This window comes from Lampetra fluviatilis, chromosome 61 (assembly GCF_964198595.1).
Source record: "Lampetra fluviatilis chromosome 61, kcLamFluv1.1, whole genome shotgun sequence".
NCBI classification, from domain to species: domain Eukaryota; kingdom Metazoa; phylum Chordata; class Hyperoartia; order Petromyzontiformes; family Petromyzontidae; genus Lampetra; species Lampetra fluviatilis.
In genome coordinates, this window is record NC_136335.1 from 1,946,146 (window position 1) to 1,973,184 (window position 27,039).

Sequence of the window (27,039 nt, forward strand, 5' to 3'; positions counted from 1 at the left end):
CCCATAAACAACAAAAGACCCGGACTGGCACAGGAACTAATTATTTGACTTTTCCGATACACTATATGCACCCACTTTCTGTACAGTCTTGATATAAGGTCACAATTTAGATAGTATGTAAATTTACATTGTAAGATGTAGATGCAAGTCTTATCGATCTTCCACAAGTTTGGGTTCTATCAAGTCCAGGCTCAACTTTTTTTTCCCTCTGCCGAGTAGATTCGGTCACATTTAAACAATAAATCCACCATATGTTTAAACTTGTTTTGCACCGTACGTAACCAACCGCTCTAATCGGCGCTGTGGGGGAAGGGTAACAAACTAAACACTGCAGTTCTAAAGAAATTAGTTTTCGATCTAGATAATTGAAAAGTACACAGCTTCCAGTGGCTTACTATTATCAGAAGAGCGTTCCAGTTGGCGACAGACGCGCATCTGAAAGGGTGCGATGACTTGTACGTCTAAAGGCAACGGCATTTGAAACACATTGTCCTGCGGAGGGAGCTGGTAGGAACGTTGCGTTGCTCGGTCAATGGCCAGGGTCAACGGCCAGGGCGTGGTGTATTCTGCAAATATGCCCGACTGTGAGGGCGGGCACAAGCCGGCGTGAGTAGGTTAAACGTTGAGTTTTATATGGGCACCACGGGGTGACCAGCCCCTCCCCACCCTCCCCACCCAGCCCCTCCCCACCCTCCCCTCCCCACCCAGCCCCACCCTCCCCTCTCCACCCAGCCCCACCCCTGCCATTTTTGGATGCACGATGGACGGACACAATAATCCCCTGTGGGCTGGTGTAACCAGGAGGTTCCTACCAGTATAATCTATGGGTCTTCGTGTAACCATCTGTGTATCATGTCCAAGCCATCGTTCATCCACTGCTGTATTCTGGCATCCCCACATTGCCACCACCTCTCAATGGGGGAATGCAGGACATGGATTGCTGAACGCAGATCGCAGCGAAAAGTGCACACAATGATGCCGTCATCAAAACAGAGGGGCTGATGGGCAGTGGCCGACCCTTAAGGGGACATACTTTGTTTTTGTCGGTAAAGTCACGTGGGTAAAACATAAAATAACTGAAAACTAACTTAAATCACGACGTTTCGGTTGCAACACAAGCATCCGTCATCATGTGGGAAAGCGTGGCCTACTGCTGATGCAGACTGTTATTAAAACAGTGCATCAGCAGTTGCTTGTGTTGCACCCGAAACGTGATTTAATTTAGTTTTCATGTATTTAATGTTTTACCCACGTGACTTTACCGATAAAACCAAAGAGCATGAATCCTTGCAGTCACGGGAAAGCTTCAAATCTCGAACCCAAGAGGGACATCCACAAGAAATCATTCCATACGCACTGCCAAGTAAGGAGGGGGCATTAAGGGGGCTCAACTCTTAAATTTCGATTCAAAGCTTTCGTGACTGCAGGGATTCATCTTCTTGGTTCTTTCGGTAAAGTCACGTAGAAGGGAAACAATAAAACAATAAAAACAAAACGAAGAGGGTTCAACTCTTGTTAAAAAAAAGCACATTTATTACCGAAAACAAAACGACTTCCATTTTAAGTTAAATCCACGAGTGGGTGAACACGATTCCCTCTCACCCCACCCACCTCCCTCCAACATTCGGGGGCGGGGGGGGGGTCTGCTCAGTCTCCCTCATTCACTGCAGCCTCATCAGCAGCTCCCTCGTCCACAGCTCCCTCGTCCCCGACCGAGTCATCGGCGGGGCCCGTGTCCCCCTCTTCGCCGGTTTCTCTCCGCGGCGTCTCCTTGTCCTTCCTGCGCTGCTCCGAGGCCTCCTTGCGCCCCTTGAGGTCGCGTCTGTATGCTGCCCGTTGTGACGGAGAGAGCGACAGAGCGGAAGGACGGGGTGAAGGCCCGGGGTGAAGGCCCGCGGCGAGAACAAACGAGAGTCGGGGGACGCAAGTTCACGTAGGTGAAAAATAAAACAACTAAATTAAATCGCGACGTCTTCTTGGTTCTTTCGGTAAAGTCACGTAGAAGGGAAATAATAAAATAATAAAAATAAAAGAAATACAATTCTCACGACGTTTCGGCCACAACGCAAGCAGCCGTCCTCAGGTGAAGAACAGGTCTGTCAGAAATACAGCGTCTGAAAGAACAGGTCTGTCGGAAAGACAGCGTCTGAATTCTAAAAGAACAGGTCTGTCGGAAAGACAGCGTCTGAATTCTGAAAGAACAGGTCTGTCGGAAAGACAGCGTCTGAATTCTGAATTCAGACGCTGTCTTTCCGACTGCAGTCACGAAAGCTTTAAATCACGTTTCGGGTGCAACACAAGCATCCGTCATCAGGTGGGAAAGCGTGGCCTACTGCTAAGCCCACGGGGTCCCCGCTTTTTGCGTTCAGTTTGTCGTTCTTCCCCCAGCACGCTCCGATTAGCGCGGTTAAAACTAAAAACTAAACTTTTTTTTTTACCAGGCAAGGCCCACCGATCTTCGCAGCTCTTTCAGAAGTGACTTGGCCACAAATGATCGCTCAAAGAAGCGGCTTATCGTTTGGAAATGTACACGAGCCAAACAAAAACTCTTTGAGCGCGTGTCGATTCTAAATGTGGAGGGGAAAACGGGGAGGGGGACCTGGAGAAAAATCTACACGACTATGTGGGGAGAGAGGCAAACTCCAAATATACGAGGCTTCAGGGTCAGGATTGAAGCCACGACCTGCATACCAGGTGAGGTAGTTAACATCTCCTAGCCACCGTGATGATGATGATGATGAGAGACGCAAACTCCAAATATACAGCAGCAGGCGTCAGGGTCGCGATCGAACCCACGACCTCCTGTAGACCAGGCGAGGTAGTTAACATCTCATAGCCATCGTGATGATGATGATGAGAGACGCAAACTCCAAATATACAGCAGCAGGCGTCAGGGTCGGGATGGAACCCACGACCTCCTGTAGACCAGGTGAGGTAGTTAACATCTCCTAGCTACCGTGATGGTGATGAGAGACGCAAACTCCAAATATACAGCAGCAGGCGTCAGGGTCGGGATGGAACCCACGGCCTCCTGTAGACCAGGCAAGGTAGTTAACATCTCCTAGCCACCGTGATGATGATGAGAGAGAGAGACACGCAAACTCCAAATATACAGCAGCAGGCGTCAGGGTCGGGATCGAACCCACGACCTCCTGCACACCAGGCGAGGTAGTTAACATCTCCTAGCCACCGTGAGGATGATGAGAGACGCAAACTCCAAATATACAGCAGCAGGCGTCAGGGTCGCGATCGAACCCACGACCTCCTGTTAACATCTCACCACTGCGGTTGGCTACGTACGGCGCGAAAGTTCGACACACAGAGACACGCGCACGTAAACAGGTTACACTTCACAAGACTTCAAAAGCATTCCACAATTACAGATTTAAACAAGTATAACCCGTAAAAACAAAGTTTTTCACTATAAATCCTTTATATGCGTGGTGGCTAGAGTCCTCTCGTCCTCTGGCTTGAGATAGCTGCCACCTATGGGTCAGATGATTGCATTGAACCATTAAGCAATTGGTAATTAAATATAATATTTTTGTCCTAAAAAGTGTAAAATTTTGGAAAAAACATTTTCACGAACATTAATTGTCACGCACAACGAGTCTGTGTGCAAAATGTCAGCTCGATTGGATCACGGGAAGTGGGTTAAAAAACGAGCGAAAATTTTGCACGGTCCTAAGCAAGCAAGCGAACTTAATATAAAGGATTTAAAAACCGATCGCTGTTAAAAATCAATTGCGTTGTAAAACCAATCGTGTGAAATCGCGTTGCGTGCCATCGCTCCGATCCTCACCGTCCAGGCTCTCACGGAGCGGCCCGAGGAGCTGTTGAAACTCCATCTCCTCCACGGCGGAGAGAACATCGTTCCCGCTCAGTGTTTTCCGCTTGCTCTTCACAGCAAAGTTGTTGGCACTGTTGCCGAGAGACAGAGAGAGAGTGAGAGGTCGGAGGGGAGATACGATATTAATCTTGAATTTCGATTTAAAGCTTTCGTGACTGCAGGGATTCATCTTCTTGGTTCTTTCGGTAAAGTCGCGTAGAAGGGAAATAATAAAATAATAAAAACAAAATGATTTTGATAATTTATTCCTTTATTCCTGCAGTCACGAAAGCTTCAAATCAAGATTAATATCCATCTTCTTGGTTCTTTCGGTAAAGTCACGTAGAAGGGAAATAATAAAAAAATCAATTTTTAAAAATAATAAAAATAATTTTATAAAAGAAATTTGTTTTTTTTTACTTTTTATTATTTTATTATTTCCCTTCTACGTGACTTTACCGAAAGAACCAAGAAGATGAATATTAATCTTGATTCGAAGCTTTCGTGACTGCGGGAATCCATACTCCTTGGTTCTTTCGGTAAAGTCACGTTAGGTAGGAATAAAATAAAACAAATCACGACGATTCGATCGCAACACAAGTGAGCGAGCGGTTTGAGAGCAAATGGCGAGCGAGCGGTTTGAGAGCGAGTGGCGTGCAAGGTGGTGAGCGAGCGGTTTGTGAGTGGTGAGCGAGCGGTTTGAGAGCGAGTGGGGAGCAAGTGGGGAGTGAGGGGTTTGTGAGCGAGTGGCGAGTGAGCGGTTTGAGAGCAAATGGCGAGCAAGTGGTGAGCGAGCGGTTTGTTTGCGAGTGGTGAGCAAGTGGTGAGCGAGTGCTGAGTGAGTGATTTGTGAGCGAGTGCTGAGTGAGTGGTTTGTGAGTGGTGAGCGAGCGGTTCGAGAATGAATGGCGAGCGAGTGGCAAACGATTTGAGAGCAAGTGGTGAGCGAGCGGTTTGTTTGTGAGTGGCGAGCAAGTGGTGAGCGAGCGGTTTGTGAGTGGTGAGTGAGTGGTTTGTGAGCGAGTGGTGAGCGAGCGGTTCGAGAATGAATGGTGAGCGAGTGGCGAACGATTTGAGAGCAAGTGGTGAGCGAGCGGTTTGTGAGCGAGCGGTTTGTGAGTTGTGAGCGAGTGGCGAGCGAGCAGTTTATGAGCGAGCGGTTTGTGAGCGAGTGTCGAGCGAGCGGTTTGTGAGTTGTGAGCGAGTGGCGAGCGAGCGGTTTGTGAGCGAGCGGTTAGTGAGCGAGCGGTTTGTGAGCGAGCGGCTTGTGAGTTGTGAGCGGTTTGTGAGCGAGCGGTTTGTGAGCGAGTGTCGAGCGAGCGGTTTGTGAGTTGTGAGCGAGTGGCGAGCGAGCGGTTTGTGAGCGAGCGGTTTGTGAGCGAGCGGTTTGTGAGTGAGTGTCGAGCGAGCGGTTTGTGAGTTGCAAGCGAGCGGTTTGCGAGCGAGCGGTTTGCGAGCGAGCGGTTTGTGAGCGAGCGGTTTGCGAGCGAGCGGTTTGTGAGCGAGCGGTTTGCGAGCGAGCGGTTTGTGAGCGAGGGGCGAGCGAGTGAGTGCTGAGCGGCGGTGCACCAGGACGTGGCGTAGAGCACGAAGACACTGGCGGCGCGGGAGATGGCGCTGCGCGCCTCCTTGGACACGTTCACACCCTCGGGCAGCTGTGCACACCCAGGGCCCAAAAACAACAACAGCAGCAGTAGCTGGCACTCGTCACTACGTGGTGGTGACGTCACCAAGTAATTATATACAAGGACTTCTCGACTTATGGACACTCGACTTACGAACTTTCACAGACACAAACAAAGCTGTCCGTATGTCCAGTAGCTCGTTCTGACCCAGAGTCGTAAGTTAAATCGCCGTGCAATGGATGGCGGTGGTGGCATCTACATCTGCAGGACGTGAAGAACCAGTGGCATCTACATCTGCAGAACGTGAAGAACCAGTGGCATCTACATCTGCAGAACGTGAAGAACCAGTGGCATCTATATCTACAGAACATGAAGAACCAGTGGCATCTACATCTGCAGAACGTGAAGAACCAGTGGCATCTACATCTGCAGAACGTGAAGAACCAGCGGCATCTACATCTGTGGAACATGAAGAACCAGTAGCATCTACATCTGTGGAACATGAAGAACCAGTGGCATCTGCAGAACGTGAAGAACTAGTTACATCTACAGGAGATTATACAACTTTTAAAGCCATCCCCCCTCCCCCCCGTGCTTAGTGTACATGTTGTACAACACGTTTGGAATCGACTTACAAGCAGACCTCTGAAACCTAACTCGTTCGTAAGTAGTGGTAGTCTCTGTACTTGAACTTCTTTCGCATCGTACGTAGCCAACCGCGCTAATGAGTGGTTCGGGGGGGGAAGGACAACAAACTGAAGACAAAATGCACTTCTCAAGAAACGAGTTTGTCAATCTAGATGACGATTTAAAACTGCATAGCTCCAGCGGCTTCCTAATATCGGAAGAGCGTTCCAGACGGCCGCTGGAGCTCATCTGAAAGCGCCGCGCGATGCGGTGACCACCGAGTTTGTTCGATGGTTGAGCCAAAAGCCGCTGTTGCTGCGAGGATGACCGGAGTTCGTAACGAGATCAGCGACAGGACATTGCAGTTACAAAGAGTTCGACATCCATAGAGTTTACACCACTGGAACCTCATTTGCCAGTAAAAATATGATAATTGGTTTTTTTACCCTTCTATCTGGCAACAAAACTGACACCTTTTTTTTACAAGAAGTCATGTTTGCATAGACCACAATACCTGCAGTCATAATGCAAACAAAAAACATAACTCTGATAATGTATGCACAGTCCTTAAAGTTGATTGGTCCACACCAGAGACAGCTTTCATTAGAGTCTAGTCTCACATGGGTTGGACCAGCTGTCTCGGGTGTGGACCAATCAACTTCAAGGACAGTGCACATTATCAGAGTTATGTTTTTTGTTTGCATTATGACTGCAGGTATTGTGGTCTATGTAAACGTGACTCCTTGTAAAAAAGGTGTCAGTTTTGTTGCCAGATAGAAGGGTAAAAAAACCAATTATCCATAGAGTTACGTAGCTGATGTAAAAGTGCACCGTAGCTCCCAGTGCCTTCCAAATATCGGGTTGCAGAGCGTTCCAGACGGCCGCAGGAGCGCACCTCAGAGGTCGCAAACGGGTTTTGATTTCTTACCCGTACCCGGCCGCACCAGGGCCGCAAATGGGTACCCGTACCCGGCCGGGTACGGGTAGCCGGGTATCGGGTAGGGTACGGGTATCGGGTACCCGGTTGCGACCTCTGGCGCGCCTGAAAGCGCCGCGCGATGCGACGGTGACATCGCGACCCAGGGTTCAAACGCCGCCAATAAAACAGGCCCAAGTGGACGGCGTGTTTCTCACCGCGTCCTTGATGATCCGTGTGATGACCGCATTTGGCAAGTTCAGGTCTTCAGGTCGTTCTGCCATGCTGGGATTCTGCGAGCGTACACACAGCGACAAAATAACCCCCCCCGTGTAGCGTTAACAGGCTGCTGGGGCAATTTAAGGGCTTGCATCTTGGAATGCCTGCCTCACTTGATGCAGCAAATCTGGCTGTGACGGTCCCACCTGATGACGGAGACTTGCGTTGCCTCCGAAACGTCGTGATTTTATTGTTTTATTTTTTATTAATTTTAATTTCATTTTTGACCTACGTGACTTTACCGAAAGAACTAAGAGTATGTGGCAAGCGTTGTTGGCGAGCGGCACCTGCGAAGGTCAGCACGGCACACGAGGGGGTGGTTGACCGACGCCACGCCCGGCTGCCTTTGTCTCCCCAGTGGCGACGTGTACTACACACCGCACCAGGTACTCATTTTAGGCTGAGTCGACACAGGTACACACACAGACAGGTATATACACACACAGGTACACACACACACACAGGTACACACACACAGGCCACGTGAAGTGTCGAACGCCCGCTGGCAGGAGGTCACGGGGCAGACCCAGGTGCCACGGGTCGACTGACCGAGATGACCGAGATGACTGGCTGATGCACCACCTGTGCCCCCTACTGTGCCAACTTGCTGTGCTTTAGCCACCCGGCGCTCCGCTCGTTGTTGTGAGCGTCGCTCCTCCGCCCTCCGTTGTTGTTGGAGGGCGACTGCCTCCAACTGCCCAGTAGCGTCCTTCACGAGCCTCCTCCACTGAGGCCGATCTTGACACCGCTGGTACCAGTCATCGGCAAGTCCACTCAGCTCCACGTCCTCCTGTACCACATCACTCCATCTCTTCTCTAGCCCGTGCCGCGCCCGTTTAGCCCCCTCGATCCGGCCGAACAAAAGCTGTTTAGGCATGCGGTGGCTGGGCATGCGGGCTACATGACCCAGCCAACGCAGCCTTGCCTGCCGGAGGAGCTCACTGATGGGACTTTGCCCAGATCTTTCAAGGACTTGTGAGCTCCTCACACAATCCAGCCTGGTTAAACCCAGGATGGACCGTAGGCAGGCCAGCCTAAATGTTTCCAACCGGCGAAGATGCTCCACTAGGGGGGTCCACGTTTCGCAAGCGTAGAGAAGGGAGGGAATGACCGTGGCCGAGAAGACCTGAAGCTTCGTGCGGAGCGACAGACCAGGTAGCTTCCACACAGCGTTACGCAACTGATGAAAAGATATTGCCGCTTGACTGATTCGGAGTGAGACCTCTGCTGATAAACTGGAGCCGGTCATAAGCACACTGCCCAGGTATGGGAAACTCTCCACTCTCTCCACAACTGCCCCATCACCAATTGGGAGTTGTGGGGGTGGAGTGTCCGATGGTACAAAATACCCAGGCAGGTGCTTAGTTTTGGTGGGGCTGATGGTAAGGCCCCACCTCTTAGTGGCATGCTCCAGTCTCAGCAGCAGCGTCTCCAACTCCTCTTCTGAATGAGCAGCTATTACCAAATCATCGGCATACATAACGTGGTTGACCAATAGGGAGCCATCCCTTGATCGCACCCGGGCGTCGATCAGCCTCCCATTATATCTGTACCAAATGGAAATTCCCCCGGTACAGCTATTGAAGGCTTCTCGAACTACGCAGTCGAAATAGATGTTAAATAATGTGGGAGCCAGAGGACATCCCTGTCGCACCCCAAGGTGTACAGGGAAAGGCTCCGACTCCCGACCACGTAGTTTTACCCGGGCCCGCTCACCATCATGAAGGTCCTTAATGATCGTGAGCAGAGGGTCAGGGACTCCGAAAGCACGAAGAACAACCCAGAGCCCAGTCCTACTGATGGTATCATAGGCCTTGACCAGGTCAATAAAGCAGAGATGTAGGTCTTTTTGGAATTCCCTACACCTCTGCTGTAGCAGACGGACAGAAAATATGGCATCTGTGCAGGACCGCCCTTTCCTGAAACCGCATTGGGGCTCCGCAAGCCTCTCCTCAGCGTGCCTAGCAAGGCGATGTTGAATAATCCTTGCCAGGACCTTACCCGGCACACTGAGGAGTGAGATGCCCCTGTAGTTGTTACAGTCGGTACGGTCCCCCTTCTTAAAGAGGGGGACCACCAGGGCATCCTTCCAGTCCTGCGGAACCCGTCCAGTGGTCCAGACTGTTGTTATGATGTCATATAGGGCAGTCTGTGCACAAACGCCACCCTCCCTCAGCATTTCGCTTGGAAGATCATCTCTGCCCGGTGCCTTCCCTGGTCTCAGACTCCGGATCGCCCTCAGTACTTCCTCAACAGCTGGCACCTCAGCTACACACACACAGGTACACACACACACAAGTACACACACAAAGATCCCCCGTATAGCCTTGACAAGATGTAGGGGCAAGTGCTGTTAGCGAGGACCTATGAAGGCCGGCACGGTACACTAGGGAGTGGGTGGCCAACACCACGCCCGGCCGCCTTTGTCTCCCCAGTGGCGATGTGTACTACACACCGTACCGGGTACTCATTTTAGGCCGAGTAGACCTCGGGGAAAGAGGCCCAGGAACGACTATTCAGATAATCGTCACTTGGTGTTGGCCGTGAGCGGGAATCGAACTTGGGATCTCTGCCGGGTTCGAAGCGCAGCGCCCTAACCGCTGCTCCACCGCTCCCCCACACACAAAGAGGTAGTTAACATCTCACCACGGAGGTAGAGAGACACACAAACTCAAAATATACAGCAGCAGGCGTCAGGGTCGGGATCGAACCCACGACCTCCTGTACACCAGGCGAGGTAGTTAACATCTCCTAGCCACCATGATGATGATGAGAGAGACACGCAAACTACAAATATACAGCAGCAGGCGTCAGGGTCGGGATCGAACCCACGACCTCCTGTATACCAGGCGAGGTGGTTAACATCTCCTAGCCACCGTGATGATGATGAGAGAGACACGCAAACTACAAATATACAGCAGCAGGCGTCAGGGTCGGGATCGAACCCACGACCTCCTGTACAACAGGCGAGGTGGTTAACATCTCCTAGCCACCGTGATGATGATGATGAGAGAGACACGCAAACTCCAAATACACAGCAGCAGGCGTCAGAGTTTCAATCAAACCCACGACCTCCTGCACACCAGGCGAGGTAGTTAACATCTCCTAGCCACCGTGATGATGATGAGAGAGACACGCAAACTCCAAATACACAGCAGCAGGCGTCAGAGTTTCAATCAAACCCATCGCAGAGTTATGTATCTGTGCTGAAGTGTTCTCACCGCGAAGGGCGACAGCGACGTTCGTTTCAGTCGTGGGAATCGTTAAGAGGTTAGTGGGGTGGAGGGTAAAAAAGTTAAATGGATTTAAGCAAAAACAAAAATTAACGCCGCGTCGATTCACGTCACACAAAGCGCGGGAAAACCACACGTGGGTGACCCCTGACCCCTCCCCCTCTACATCCGGTTTACAAAAGCTATAGATTTCGTTAAATAATAATGTTTTGCGTTTTGCGAGGCTTTGTTCGATGTTTTTAATAGAGATTAGGTCACCAAGAATTGGTCAACAAATATAAAAAAAAAGTTAATGGTTCGTTTCTATTGTTGAGCAAGCGATCGACGTATGTGCACTACGATTTACAATCTGGAAACTAACAACAAATAGAATTCATACATCGCATTGGCATGCGAGCGCATCGCCTGATTGGTTAAAGTAAAGACACGTGGGATTGGTTCTAGTTCTTCCAGAAGCGGTAGATGTCAACGTAACTTCTACCATCTTCCGGAAGATATCTACGGCTTCTGGAAGATTGCTACTTCGGAATAATTTGTATCATTTTCCGCAAAAATCTACCTCTTCCGGAAGATTAGTACTGGCTCGGTATAATTTGTATCATCTTCTGGAAAGCCTACATCTTCCGGAAGATTACTAATTACTCCGGGGAGATTAAAATAATATTTTGGAAGATATCTACCTCTTCCGGAAGATTGCTACCAATGACGGGATGATACGTCGCAACTTCCGGAAGGGGTAGATGTCAACACTCTTCGGTTTTTTCGGTAAAGTCACGTAGGTAAAAATATAAGTAATAAAAATAATAATAGGAATAAAATAAATAAAAAAATATGAAATAATTGTAGAAATAAACTAAGTTAATAATAAAAAAAATAGTGAAAATGATATAAATAAAATATGTAAATATTAAAAACATTTTAAATTATACTATAAATAAAATACTCTTAGTTCTTTCGGTAAAGTTACGTAGGTAAAAAAATGATATTAAAATTAATAAAAATAAAATATCGATTTAAAGCTTTCGTGACTGCAGGAAATCGTCTTCTTGGTTCTTTCGGTAAAGTCACGTAGAAGGAAAATAATAAAATAATAAAAATAAAACATAATAAAGTGCTATAATATAATTATTTTATTCCGTTTATTTTATTTTATTATTTCCTTCTACGTGACTTTACCGAAAGAACCAAGAAGAAAAATAAAATAATAAAATCACGACATAATAACATACGCTCATTATTTAATTACTATTATTTCTATTATTTATTTTTTACCTACGTGACTTTACCGAAAAAAACTAAGAGTATGAATCGTTGCAGTTACGAAACCTTCAAATGTAGATGCCAATATTGCAATCGACCTGTCTACCTCTTCCGGTAGACCACGAACAACAACAAAAACGAGAGAATGTTTCGGTAGAATCTTCCGGAAGCCAAACCCACGTGCGCATGCGCACTGGAGCCCTAACGAACCCCCCCCCACCCGGTTACTATAGGGAGGTGAGTTGGTGCGTTCGGCTTTCGCGTTTAGGGTTTTATTTTAATATTTACGCAAAATATTAAACTAAAATTACTTTCGCCGTCTCATCGTCGCGTTTCGTGTGCGTCGAGACGAACTCGCGGTCGCGTTTCCGAACGTAAATCATTTCACCCCTCGTCCCCTTCGACGCAGCCGCTAGGAAAAGCCTGCGATAGGCCTCAGGCGCTATAATAAAAAAAAATATTTTTAAAGATTTTCTTTCAAACAATTCTCTCTCCCTTTATTTCTCTTTCTTTCTCTCGCTCGCCAAATGACGATATTCGAGTGTACAACGGCGGACAAGCGTCACTGCCTCCCGATCAATAACGCTTGACGTCGCAGGCTCGTGAGATATGGTGGTGGAGGAGGCCTTAATCCAGCAGTGGATTAGATCACGGCTGACGATTAACAACAACGTTTAAAGCCGGGGTGGGATAAAATTAAGTACCGGTTTGCGGACTGTAGAGAATGGTTACACTCTGGATGGACTGCCCCCCCACCATAGTAACGTGGAATTTACACGAGTTACATAGTTGATAACACAATACTGGAATCGTGTAAATGAATACGATTATTTTAGCTTTTGATTTAGTAACTTACGGGTCCTTCTTGTCGATCCAGTGCCGAATGAAAACCTTCCAAGCGCCGTATCGGTTAGGGGGGTTAAATGGCCATACTTCACCACTTTGGTCAGTGGAGGTGGGGGGAGAGTTAGGGACAGGTTCAGATGCCACCAGCCTTGGTTGGGAATCGAACGTAGTTCCAATGGCTTTGTAGCGTAGTGCGCTAATCACTCCCCCCTCACCTACATAATACTGTACCATGTGAATGTGTGACTATGCACACACTACACTGAATTACGGTTGTAATGTACATTACGTTGTGCAAGACACACACACGAGACATTTGCTTGTTCACATTATCACCTACCCATCAGCTTGCTCGCTCGTTCACCCAATTGCTAACACGCACAAAAACTATAAGAACCTCTCTCTTTGTGCCGATACGTGTTCTCTCTGTGTGTGTCTTTATGATGTCTGTCTGCTTATATGTCTGTCTATAGTTGTCTGGTTAGATTTTTGTTGCTATTTCTTTTATACCTGATGATGATTGCTTGTGTTGCAATCGAAACGTCGTAGTATGCTATTATTTAATTTATTATTTTATCTTTATACGTGACTTTACCGAAAGAACCAAAGAATAAGAACCTTAAGAATACATTAGTTTAGCTCTGAGCGTATGTTATTACACCTGGGTGTCGTATTTGTGACACCTGTGCTAACGTGCACTTGTGTACCGTATTTGTGTTTACCTGTGTTTTGTACAATTGTATACTGTGTGTATGTATTTGTGTATATCTATAAAAAGTGTGTCTCTAATTGTTTACGGGCGCTACGGTGGCGAGATGTTAAATGCCTCACCTGGTATACAGGGGGTCGTGGCTTCGAGTTTGCATGTTCTCCCCGTGGTCGCGTGGATTTTTCTCCGCGTCCTCCGATTCTTGACTGCTGTACATTTCCACGCTTTTACGACGACAAACCCACTTCGTTGAGCTATCATTTGTGATATAGCCAGGGTCGCTTCTGAAAAAATAGCAGCACGGCAGCTCAAGTGGGGGCATTACCTGGTAAAATACAACAGTTTTTGCACTGTTTTTGAGTTGTATGCCTTTTGGCGTCATCTGGTCCAACACCAATGGAGACTAGGCTCTAAGGAAAGCTGTCTCGGGTGTGGACCAATCAACTTCAAGGACAGTGCATATCATTACCTTTATCAAGAGTTGTTTCTTTTTGTTTGCATTTTGACTGCTTGTGTTGCGGTTATTGCAAACATGATGCCTTGTATAAAGGTGTCCGTTTTGTACCAGTTTAAAGGGTAAAAACCTACTACTAAAATACAACTAATTTGTATATCTGTGTGTGTGCGTGCGGTTATGCAGGCAAAATGAGTAGCTCTGAAGAAGTGTCGTGGATCTCCTGGTTCTGTGGGCTGCGAGGAAATGAGTTTTTCTGCGAGGTAATACCGACGTCACGTGAGGGTCACACGTGGGTTATTTGACTGCACTTCGCCCTGCTCGGCGCGGGTTTGCTGAAGGCGTGGGACGGACGCGCGGGAGCGTAGATGTGCAGTACGATTGAACGGGGTTTTTGATGTAAAGCGTTCGTTGCTGGGGCCGAGTGTGTGCGGAGAAGTTCAACAAACGTACGTACATTCTGAAAAAGAGTTTTAGCTCTGTGGGCCTTATTGGTAAGATAAAACATAGTTTAGTTTTCGTTGAGATAAAAATAGTAAAATTTTATTTTGGATATTTTTTTAAAGTGATTTCTTTACATTTCCCATACTTTGCACTGCTGTCGTGGTTTTATATTGTTCGTTGTTGTTACATTCTTTCAGTTTCATTTATTTGGTATAGCCCTGTGAGCCATTCGGCTATTGAATCTTCTGACCCCTGCACATCCATTCTGACCCCTGCACACCTTACTGGGCATCTGTGAAAAAAGAGCTTCAGCTCATCATAGTCCTCCTGCAGTAGAAACAATTACAGTGGAACCTCGGTATAGGTCGTTAATTCGTTCCAGATGGGGTAGGACTTATACCGAAAATGACGGACACCAAACAAATTTTTCCCATAAGAAATAAAGGGAAAGGAAATAATCCGTTCCAGAGTATAAGAAATGATATTTTATATGGCATATTATACGTTAATGGGGTTGTATAAAATAATTTAGACGCTGCTTATTACTAAAATGCATACATAAATTAAAATAAATGCATAAATAAATTAAAATAAATTGAAATGAAAATTAGATTTAACGTCACTTTACCTTGCTGAGAGGAGTTGATGGCCTACGAGGATGGTGGTGAGGAAGGGGAGGAGGAGATGCTATTTTTTGGAAGGAGAGTCCCCTTCCATTAAAACTACTGCACAGGCAGACTGAGGAGCGGCGTTTTGTTTCGGTCGTGAATGGGGTATACGCGGGTACACGGTGACTCATCCCGACCCATACAAGTTCTAGCAAGCGCGTCGTATCCCAAGCAAGACGTCGTATCCCAAGCAAGACGTCGTATCCCAAGCAAGACGTCGTATCCCAAACGAGACGTCGTATCCCAAGCAAGACGTCGTATCCCAAGCAAGACATCGTATCCCAAGCAAGACGTCGTATCCCAAGCAAGGCGTCGTATCCCAAGCAAGGCCTCGTATCCCAAGCAAGACGTCGTATCCCAAGCAAGAAGCAAGGCGTCGTATCCCAAGCAAGACGTCGTATCCCAAGCAAGGCGTCGTATCCCAAGCAAGACGTCGTATCCCAAGCAAGGCCTCGTATCCCAAGCAAGGCCTCGTATCCCAAGCAAGGCGTCGTATCCCAAGCAAGGCGTCATATCCCAAGCAAGGCGTCGTATCCCAAGCAAGACGTCGTATCCCAAGCAAGGCTTCGTATCCCAAGCAAGGCCTCGTATCCCAAGCAAGGCCTCGTATCCCAAGCGAGACGTCGTATCCCAAGCAAGGCCTCGTATCCCAAGCAAGACGTCGTATCCCAAGCAAGGCCTCGTATCCCAAGCAAGACGTCGTATCCCAAGCAAGGCGTCGTATCCCAAGCAAGGCCTCGTATCCCAAGCAAGACATCGTATCCCAAGCAAGGCCTCGTATCCCAAGCAAGACGTTGTATCCCAAGCAAGACGTCGTATCCCAAGACATTTTTCTCTTCAAAACACGACATCTACCAAATTCGACGTATTCCAAAGCGCTCGTATACCGAGGTACGACTTTAATCTGATATTCTGACGAGTTCCCCCCCCCTCCCTCTCTCCGCCCACAGGTAGACGAAGACTACATCCAGGACAAGTTCAACCTGACGGGTCTGAACGAGCAGGTTCCTCACTACCGCCAAGCGCTCGACATGATCCTTGACCTGGAGCCAGGTGAGGCTTACGGCCGCCGTGATGCGTTTCGACCGCGCACGGCAGGATTGCCGTGCTCGCCGCTTTCCCACGCGAGTCCGGGCGTGCTCGTTCATCAGCTCTGTCCGTCGCTCTGTAAACGAGGAGCGTCGCACGAGGCGTTTTAGAATGCCCGTCGTGATTTTCTTACAGCGCGCTAGCGATGTCCGTTTCATCATTAGACCTTCTTTGCCAGTATCAAAATATAATAATATGGTTCATCTTCTTGGTTCTTTCGGTGAAGTCACGTAGAAGATACGACGTCTTCTAAGTGACTTTACCGAAAGAACCAAGAAGATGAATCCCTGCAGTCACGAAAGCTTTAAATCGAAAAATAATATGGTTTTTCCCCTTTTTTCTGGCAACAAATCTGAAACCTTTTTTTACAAGGATTCATGTCTGCATTAAAGTGACTGCAAGTATTGTGGTTAATGCAGACATGAATCCTTGTAAAAAGGTTTCAGTTTTGTTGCCAGAAAAAAGGGGAAAACCCCTATTGTTATATGTCCGTCTTCTCACGCATTTCAACTGAGGTTGAAAGTGATTGAGAGTGTTTTTCGCATCGATGTGCGTGTGCGTGTTTTTTCGCGGCGTGTCTACGTGTGTGCACGCGCGTATATGTGTTTGTGTGTGTGCACGCATGAACGTATTGTGGCGGAATTGTGGGCATGCATGTGGCTGTCTGCGTGAGTTGTTGTGCACGTTTGTGTACGCGCGTGTGAATGATTACGCGTGCGTGTTGATGTGTTGTGCGCGTGTGTGGGGAACGGTAGTGCAGCGGTCAGCGCCTTGCGCTATGAACCCGGTGACCTGAGTTCGATTCCCGCTCATGGCCAACACCCCGTGACAACGATCTGAACTAGTCTTGCGCCACGAGGCCGATTGGGCCTCAAATGAGTACCTGGCGCGGTGTGTAAACATCGGCCTTCATAGGCGCTACTCGCTAACAGCACTTGCCCCCAACAGTCTGTTGAAGCTATACGGGGGATCTTTGTGCGTGTGTGTCACAGACGATGAGCTGGAGGACAACCCCAATCAGAGTGACCTCATCGAGCAGGCTGCGGAGATGTTGTACGGCCTCATCCACGCCCGCTACATCCTCACCAACCGCGGCATCGCACAGATGGTAACCGCTCACCACGCACACACTCACCGTGTGGGAGATCCTGCTCAAGAGGGGTTGACGGGTGTTCAGCCTCCTCTCATTTCACTGTACTCCCCTCCACGCACTCTCCTGCCTCTCCCCTCTCATCTCACTCTACTCCCCTCCACACACTCTCCTACCTCTCCCCTCTCATCTCACTCTACTCCCCTCCACGCACTCTCCTGCCTCTCCCCTCTCATCTCACTCTACTCCCCTCCACACACTCTCCTGCCTCTCCCCTCTCATCTCACTTTACTCCCCTCCACGCACTCTCCTACCTCTCCCCTCTCATCTCACTCCACTCCCCTCCACGCTCTCTCCTGCCTCTCCTCTCCCCTCTCATCTCACTCCACTCCCCTCCACGCACTCTGCTACCTCTCCCCTCTCATTTCACTCCACTCCCCTCCACACACTCTCCTGCCTCTCCCATCTCATCTCACTCCACTCCCCTCCACACACTCTCCTGCCTCTCCCCTCTCATCTCACTTTACTCCCCTCCACGCACTCTCCTGCCTCTCCCATCTCATCTCACTCCACTCCCCTCCACACACTCTCCTGCCTCTCCCCTCTCATCTCACTTTACTCCCCTCCACACACTCTCCTACCTCTCCCATCTCATCTCACTCCACTCCCCTCCACACACTCTCCTGCCTCTCCCCTCTCATCTCACTTTACTCCCCTCCACACACTCTCCTGCCTCTCCCCTCTCATCTCACTCCACTCCCCTCTACGCACTTTCCTACCTCTCCCCTCTCATCTCACTCCACTCCCCTCCACGCACTTTCCTACCTCTCCCCTCTCATCTCACTCTACTCCCCTCCACGCACTTTCCTACCTCTCCCCTCTCATCTCACTCTACTCCCCTCCACTCACTCTCCTACCTCTCCCCTCTCATCTCACTCCACTCCCCTCCACGCACTCTCCTGCCTCTCCCCTCTCATCTCACTCTACTCCCCTCCACTCACTCTCCTACCTCTCCCCTCTCATCTCACTCTACTCCCCTCCACGCACTCTCCTACCTCTCCCCTCTCATCTCACTCCACTCCCCTCCACGCACTCTCCTGCCTCTCCCTTCTCATCTCACTCCACTCCCCTCCACGCACTCTCCTACCACTCCCCTCTCATCTCACACCCTTTAATCACATTTTGATGCTACATAAATCCACATCGCGTTATATGGACTCGCACAGACATCTGCAGACTCGCATAGATACCCACAGACACATACCCGTAGACTCGCATAGACTCGTACAGAGATCCACAGACTCGCACAACCCCATGGACTCCGATTGAGATTTATCGACTCACAAAGAGACCCGCATTCTCACATAGAGACCTATAACTCCTTCTCTCTATAGCAGTGTCCTTCACTTATTTTCAGAGGGGGTGGCAACTTTCACCGATAAGACCTCATCAGTGTGAGGCGGGCCGTCACACCATTTGAAACCATTGAGGGTTTGACAGCAGCACGATGACGATGATGATGATGATGATGTGGGGGGGTGTTCTCACACTTTGTGTATCGTCATGAGGGGCCGCACGTCAGGGTCTGCACTAAAGGCCACCAGGTGGCTGCCAGTGGCAGCTCTCTTTTAAGTAAACACGTCCACTGTATACCAGAGGTCGCAAACGGGTTTTGATTCCTTACCCGTACCCGGCCGCACCAGGGTCGCAAACGGGTACCCTACCCGATACCCGGCCGGGTATGGGTAGCCGGGTATCGGGTAGCCGGGTATCGGGTAGGGTACGGGTATCGGGTACCCGGTTGCGACCTCTGTTGTACACGGCCTCTTGAGATTTGGCCGCGTTTTCTCGCTGTACACAACCACTCTGTGTTGTCCTGCCCCCTCTCGTCTTTCTGTCTTTAGTTTGTTGTCCTTCCCCCCGCACCTCCGATTGGTGCGGTTTGTTACGTATGGTGTGAAAGAAGTTCAGCATACATACAGACTGCCCATAGACTCAACACTACACATAAACTCAACACTGCCCATAGACTCAACACTGTCCACAGACTCAACACTGCCCATAGACTCAACACTACACATAGACTCAACACTGCCCATAGACTCAACACTACACATAGACTCAACACTGTCCACAGACTCAACACTACCCATAGACTCAACACTACCCATAGACTCAACACTGCCCATTGACTGAACACTGCACCTCCGATTCGCACGGTTGGCTACGTACGGTACGAAAGAGTTTCAACGTACACACAAACATACTGACCCCTTGTTGCGCCTCTGTTGTTTTGTGCGTCTGCGTAGCTCGAGAAATACCAGCAGGGCGACTTTGGCCACTGCCCCCGCGTTTACTGCGAGAACCAGCCGATGCTGCCCATTGGTGAGACGGCCGCATGCACACACACGTGCACACACACACGTGCACACACACACACGTGCACACACGTGCACACACGTGCACGCACGCACGTGCACACACACACGTGCACGCACACGTGCACACACACGTGCACGCACGCACGTGCACACACACACGTGCACACACGCACGTGCACACACACGTGCACGCACGCCTGCGCACGCCTGCACACGCGCACGCACGCGCACTCGCAACAGCAGCAGCAGCCACTGTTCGCCACTAAATGGCGGTGACGTCACCATGGCGCTCGTGCCAGGCTAGGTGCACTTTCAGGCCACGTGATGAGTCTATGGGCTCGCTGACAGGAGGTCACGGGACAGAACCCAGGTGCCACGAGATGACTGAGACGACTGCCCAATGCACCACCAGCTCTGCTCCACACTCTGCCAAATCGCTGTGTTTTAGCCGCCCGGTAGTTCGCTCCTTTCCCCTACGTTGTTGCTGGAGGGTGACTGTGGCTACCTAATAACGGAAGGAAGAGCGTTCCAGACGGCCACATAATACATTGTAAATGTTGTGGATTCACTCTTCAACACACTGGTGGGCTAAAGCGGTGAACTATTTTGTATTTTGTCAACGTGACGCTTTTTTACTGATTGGCCGTGTTGGGTGGTGGAGGGTTACTACACATTTATAAATAACGCGATCTAAACCCAAAAACTTTATTGTGGATAATATTGGTCGCGAAAGCCTGCTACGTGTTAAACTAAATTAACGACTTCGTTTCACTCATGGTCGAGGAGTACGTCAATGGCACTTGCTTCTTGTGCGAGCCGATTCCACAGTTTAATATATAAATAATAAGGTGTCCATACAAAATGTAAATTGTTTTAAAGTATGATCATTGTTTTTTTACCCTTTTATCTGGCAAACAAAACTGACACCTTTTTTTACAAGGAGTTATGTTTGCATTGACCACAATACCTGCGGTCGGAATGCAAACAAAAAACACAACTCTGATAATGTATGCACTGTCCTTGAAGTTGATTGGTCCACACCCGAGACAGCTTTCCTTAGAGCCTAGTCTCACATGGTCCTTGAAGTTGATTGGTCCACACCCGAGACAGTTTTCCTTAGAGCCTAGTCTCACATGGTCCTTGAAGTTGATTGGTCCACACCCGAGACAGCTTTTCTTAGAGCCTAGTCTCACATGGTCCTTGAAGTTGATTGGTCCACACCCGAGACAGCTTTTCTTAGAGCCTAGTCTCACATGGTCCTTGAAGTTTATTGGTCCACACCCGAGACAGCTTTTCTTAGAGCCTAGTCTCACATGGTCCTTGAAGTTGATTGGTCCACACCCGAGACAGCTTTCCTTAGAGCGTAGTCTCACATGGTCCTTGAAGTTGATTGGTCCACACCCGAGACAGCTTTTCTTAGAGCCTAGTCTCACATGGTCCTTGAAGTTGATTGGTCCACACCCGAGACAGCTTTCCTTAGAGCCTAGTCTCACATGGTCCTTGAAGTTGATTGGTCCACACCCGAGACAGCTTTCCTTAGAGCCTAGTCTCACATGGGTTGGACCAGATGACGCCAAAAGGCGCACAACTCAAAGATAATGCACCATCAGTGTATGAGAGCTCGGGGTAAGCATTTACACCATTGGAACCTCATTTGCCAGTAAAAAATATGATAATTGGTTTTTTACCCTTCTATCTGGCAACAAAACTGACACTTTTTTTACAAGGAGTCATGTTTGCATTGACCACAATACCTGCGGTCGGAATGCAAACAAAACACAACTCTGATACACATGGTGTTGGACCAGATGACGCCAAAGGAGGTTCCAATGGTGCTTTCAAGTAGCGAATTTATTGATTAATTGATGCCGATTTTGATAGAGGCACGCATTGTCACCGGATCTTGAGCACGTGTGTGCAACGTGTGGAATTGATTGGACCACGGGAAGTGGAGGAAGTTTTAATTACAAGTTTCGACCACGACAAGCAGAGGAATCAAGTTCAGTAAAAACCGTTGAATAACACTGGTCAACAACAAAACAAAATTCTGGCCTGGACTTTTGCAGCTGTTCTAGACTAATTTCAGGGTGCTGATTCCAAATCTGATCTCAGATTTGCTCTATCACATCTCATTTTTATGCTATCGGCATACCCCATTTTCATTGATTTTACCCGAAATTAACTCTGTCACTTATGATTGCAAGTTGTTCCGAGTCAGTGACTGCTTTAGTGTTAAAATATGGCGCTGTATGTTTAGGATAGTGTGTTTATAATATCATTTTATGTAGATATCCACATTTATTTAATATTTTTCTTCCGCAGTTTTTATTGAAAATGCAATTTTTGATATCTCAAAAACCTGATGTGATAGACAAAATCCAGATTTGGAATCAGCACCCCAAAATAACCGTTGGAATACCTTATGCCAGAAAAAGTGTGTTGACCAGTGTTAGCGCGGTTAAAACTAAAAACTAAACTTTTTTTTTTACCAGGCAAGGCCCACCGATCTTCGCAGCTCTTTCAGAAGTGACTTGGCCACAAATGATCGCTCATAGAGAAGCGGCTTATCGTTTGGAAATGTACACGAGCCAGAAATATGCCAGAAAAGTAAACCCGTAAAAACAAAGTTTTTCACTATAAATCCTTTATATGCGTGGCATCGGGGCGGCTAGAGTCCTCTCGTCCTCTGGCTTGAGATGGCTGCCACCTATGGGTCAGATGATTGTCTGGCAGCATTAAACAAGTGGCAATTAAAAATTTATTTATTTTCCCCTAAACAGTGTAAAATTTTGGAATTTTTTTTTCACGAAAATGCATTGTCACGCACAACTAGTCTGTGTGCAAAATGTCAGCTCGATTGGATCACGGGAAGTGGGTTAAAAAACGACCGAAAGATTTGCACGGTCCTAAGCAAGCAAGCGAGCGAACTTAATATAAAGGATTTAAAAAGTGTGTTGACCAGTGTTATCGTGCCTCGCCCAACCGCGAACCAGGCCTGTCGGATGTGCCTGGCGAGGCGATGGTGAAGCTCTACTGCCCCAAGTGCATGGACGTGTACACACCCAAGTCTTCACGTCACCACCACACGGACGGAGCCTACTTTGGCACCGGATTCCCGCACATGCTTTTCATGGTGCACCCCGAGTATCGGCCCAAGCGCCCAGCGAACCAGTTCGTGCCGCGGTGAGTGGCTGCCCTCGCTAGGCTATTTTTTATTTTGCCAGGTAAGGCTCCCCCAAACAACATTGAGCTATAGGGATTATTTTTCAGCAACGACCTGACCATCAATGAAGTGGCTTATTATCATCATTATCATCATCGTTGTGTGGAAATTAATAGCAGATAAATACTCTAAATACTATCTTAATTTGGAGCTTTCGTGACTGCAGGAATTACTCTTTGCTTATTTCGGTGAAGTCACGTATAAAGATAAAATAATAAATTAAATACTAGCATACGACGTTAATGATTGCAACACAAGCAATAGTCATCAGGTATAAATGAAATGGAAACACAAATCTAGTATACAGTGATCCCTCGTTTATCGCGGTTAATGGGGACCGGAACTCCTCGCGATACGTGAAAATCCGCGAAGTAGGATTGGCCCCCTAGGAATTTCCGTATATGTGTGTGTGGGTACCAGAATGTTTAAAATATGTATATTTATACTTTATATATATATTTTACTTAAATCTATTTAATTATAAAACTGTAATATTATACATTCACTCTCTCTCTCATACGATACGTATTATGGTGTTTTACACTCACCAATGACAGCCTGCAGCATTGCCACACATGATGAGAGTGACACGGTCCTTGTGGGCCTTGAAGCCTGGCCTCTTCACTTCATCCTTGAAGAGGAATGTACGAGAAGGCATCCTCTTCCAAAAGAGGCCTGTCTCGTCCATGTTAAAAACTTGCTCAGGGAGGTAGCCGTCATCACTGATGAGCTTAGGAAAAATCCGCGATGCACTGAGGCCGCGAAACTTGAACCGTGAAGTGGCGAGGGATTACTGTACTCAGAAATGGAATGTAATACAACAGAGAGTCGGATAACATAACAGTCAACACCCTACCTGGTTGATTACATTCTTCCTGAGAATGCTAAATTTGACTTACTCTAAAACTATTTGACTACTCTATCTATTTTACCAGGTAAGGCCCACTGAGCTATGTAGAAGCCCCTTTTCAGAAGTGGCCTGCCCATCACAATTGATAGGTCATTTATATCAGCCAAATAAGCTAAATGCATGACGTTGATTATGAATGCGGGGGGGGAAACCGGTGGGAGAAAAATCCACGCGACCACGGGGAGAGAGAGAGAGACGCAAACTCCAAATATACAGCAGCAGGCGTCAGGGTTGGGATCGAACCCACGACCTCCTGCACACCAGGCGAGGTAGTTAACATCTCCTAGCCACCGTGGTGATGATGAGAGAAAGAGAGAGACACACTGAAAATTCCAAATATACAGCAGCAGGCGTCAGGGTCGGGATCGAACCCACGACCTCCTGTACACCAGGCGAGGTAGTTAACATCTCCTAGCCACCGTGGCTTGACCAATGGGGGGGTGGCGGGGAGGGAGGGATTCTTTGGTGTTACCGGGAACCGAATGATTCCCATTCCCTTTTCCTGCCGTCGCTCCTTCTCTCTCCCTCTCTTTAACACATTACTGCTGCGGAGGGAGCTGGTAGGAACGTTGGGTTGCTCGGTCAATGGCCAGGGTCAACGGCGGCGTGGTGTATTCCGCAAATATGCCCGACTGTGAGGGTGGGCACAAGCCGGCGTGAGTAGGTGAAACGTTGAGTTTCATAAGGGCACCACGGGGTGACCAGCCCCTCCCCTCCCCAGCCAGCCCCACCCACCCCACCCAGCCCCTGACCACCCTCTCCACCCAGCCCATCCCCACCCAGCCCTTCCCTCCCCACCCAGCCCCTCCCTGACGGACGGACACAATAATCCCCTGTGGGCTGGTGTGTAACCAGGAGGTTCCTACCAGTATCATCCTCTCATCGGGAGACGTTTATTATTCATAGATACTATTGATAGGTCGTTCTACCATCTATGTCCATGCTCTTTCGCTGATTTAAAGTACTGCACGTGGTGGAGTAAAGATCCGTGTATGGTGCATTTAAATATCCGCATGTGGCGTATTAAAGATCCGCGTGCGGCTGGGGAGAGATCAGTTGACCACCACTGGTGTGGATGTCTTTTGTGCGGAGAGGGGCGGTTTGACGTGAACGCTTAACCGGTGCGTTCTTTCGCTTGCAGCCTCTACGGATTCAAGATCCACCCCATGGCCTACCAGCTGCAGCTGCAGGCCGCCGCCAACTTCAAAAGCCCAGTGAAGGCGCTGCGCTAAAATCGCTGGCGCGGAGAAGACTCGACCGTGTACACACACGCACGTACACGCACGTACACGCACGTACACGCACGGACACGCACGTACACGCACGGACACGCACGTACACGCACGGACACGTACACCACCACACCTGTATCCACGCACACATGGCTACGTGTGTGCGTGGACACACGCGCTTATGCGTGCGTGCGTGTATACATTCATGCATACGTTGATAAACACCTACACACACGAGTATAGATATACACGACTGCACACACAGACGCAGGGATGCATGTATGGGTACGCGCGTGTGTGTATGCAACTCTGATGTGTGCACGCACAAACGTGCGTATGGAGGGAAACGTGCACACGCGCGCGCACGTATGCATACACGCGTATGCACGTGCACAATCGCCACCCACCACGCATACACATACAGACAGCTGTGACTCCCAAAGTCCACATTAGTTCGTTAACATTAAATCGTGAATGTTAAGGAGCTCTGCCAGAAACGTCGATGGGCAGTGTTTTGAGTCTTGCCCTTTGGTGACCCCCCCCCCTCCCCCCACGCAGATGAACACAGTTTGAGTTTGGCGACCGATTGCACAAGAGAAGAGAAAAAAAATAATAATGATGATGATGATGATAATCCACACTCCCAGCGAACGCTTCGGTGTTTTCATTACGTGCGTCTCTCGCGGGCGAACGCGTCCATTTCCACCCCGACGGTAGTCGTGGGTACGAATCGTCCCGGGTGCCTTTCGCGTAAACACTCAAGGGGGGGGGGGGGGGGTGGTTACCGGGGATGGTGGTGGTGGTGGTGGGGGACCTTGGCGTTTCTCTGGCGTGAATTTGATCCTTTGAAATCGGTAAATGTGTTTCCTTGTCCGTCGTTAGCCACCCACCCACCCACCCTTCGTGTTGAGTTACCGGCCCGCAGAAGCGGATAATGCGGAGCCGCTTGCGAGGTCTCTCCCTGCGTGACACGCCGCTGGTCTTGGAGGGGGGAGGGGGCAGCTATCCCGCCCGCGCATTTAATTTCGGGAGCCGGAGGCTTGTGAATGTAGGCGAATTAAAATGCGGGGGGCTGGGGCCCCGGATCTGAACCCAGGCTCCCAACGGGTGTGGGACTCGTCATCTCTTACCTCTAAAGCCATCAACCCGCACCACAAAAACAACAAAGATAAAGACCCCCCGTGTAGCCTTTACAGACTGTTGGTGCAAGTGCTGTTAGCGAGCACCTATGAAGGCCGGCATGGTAGGTGAGGGGGGTTGGTGGTCAATACCACGTCTGACCGCGTTTGTCTCCCCAGTGGCGATGTTTAAATCTGCACCAGGTATTCATTTGAGGCTGAGTCGACCTAGGGGAGGCCCAGATAATTGTCGGTGTTGGCCGTGAGCGGGAATTGAACTCGGGTCTCCCAGGTTCATAGCAGAGCGCACTAACCGCTACACCACCCCACCACACACACTAATTTAAGATAAAATTAATACTTAGAAAAAACAATGACATTGGCTCTTCACTTATCAGGCACAAAACAATTAGAGAATAAGTACGTCTATAGAAAGTTTAAGTTAACATTTAAATACAAAAAAAGCAAATGTGACACGCTGAAGATTGCTGTTGCGGACGCACGACGTATTCCAAGAGGGTTAATTCGTTTTTATTTTGCGGATGTTTTGTGTTTGTGAAATAAAATTCTTCCCAACAGCGTCGATTGCTGGATGCCCCCGATTGCTGTTATCTAAAATGGGATGTTATACCTGGCCCCTCAACCAAGGCGCTTTACAAATAATACTGGTAGGAACCTCCTGGTTACACCAGCCCACGGGGGATTGTGTCCGTCCGTCATGTGGGGAGGGGCTGGGTGGGGGGGGAGGGAGCGGCTGGGTGGGGAGGGAGGGGCTGGCTGAGTGGGGAGGGTAGGGCTGGGGTGGGAGGGGTGGGGCTGGGTGGGGAGGGTGGGGAGGGGCTGGGTGGGGAGGGGCTGGGTGGGGGGTGGGAGGGGTGGGGCTGGGTGGGGAGGGTGGGGAGGGGCTGGGTGGGGAGGGGCTGGTCACCCCGTGGTGCCCTTATAAAACTCAACGTTTAACCTACTCACGCCGGCTTGTGCCCGCCCTCACAGTCGGGCATATTTGCGGAATACACCACGCCGCCGTTGACCCTGCAGGCCATTGACCGAGCAACCCAACGTTCCTACCAGCTCCCTCCGCAGGACAATGTGTTTTTCACACCTAC

General features: G+C 49.1%; 2 protein-coding genes across 3 annotated transcripts; one reads left to right on the top strand and one right to left on the bottom strand.

Moving 5' to 3' along the window:
* Positions 1–1,517: 1,517 nt before the first annotated feature.
* POLE3 (DNA polymerase epsilon 3, accessory subunit) lies at positions 1,518–10,624 on the bottom strand. 2 transcript variants are annotated; one of them, XM_078881509.1, is made up of 6 exons: positions 10,498–10,624; positions 7,564–7,646; positions 7,216–7,290; positions 5,399–5,484; positions 3,803–3,921; positions 1,518–1,829 (listed from the first exon to the last, which is right to left on the bottom strand). In XM_078881509.1, exons 3-6 carry the CDS (start codon positions 7,279–7,281, stop codon positions 1,648–1,650), a joined length of 453 nt encoding a protein of 150 aa, XP_078737635.1. In that variant the 5' UTR covers positions 7,282–7,290; positions 7,564–7,646; positions 10,498–10,624; the 3' UTR covers positions 1,518–1,647. The 2 variants fall into 2 exon arrangements, with proteins under 2 accessions (XP_078737635.1, XP_078737634.1); XM_078881508.1 differs by lacking the exon at positions 7,564–7,646.
* A 1,314-nt stretch (positions 10,625–11,938) lies between these two features.
* CSNK2B (casein kinase 2 beta) lies at positions 11,939–26,516 on the top strand. The gene is made up of 7 exons (XM_078881505.1): positions 11,939–12,006; positions 13,965–14,041; positions 15,841–15,943; positions 16,972–17,087; positions 19,379–19,454; positions 22,444–22,633; positions 24,725–26,516. The coding sequence occupies exons 2-7, from the start codon at positions 13,970–13,972 to the stop codon at positions 24,813–24,815; spliced, it is 648 nt and encodes a 215-aa protein (XP_078737631.1). The 5' UTR covers positions 11,939–12,006; positions 13,965–13,969; the 3' UTR covers positions 24,816–26,516.
* Positions 26,517–27,039: the final 523 nt, after the last annotated feature.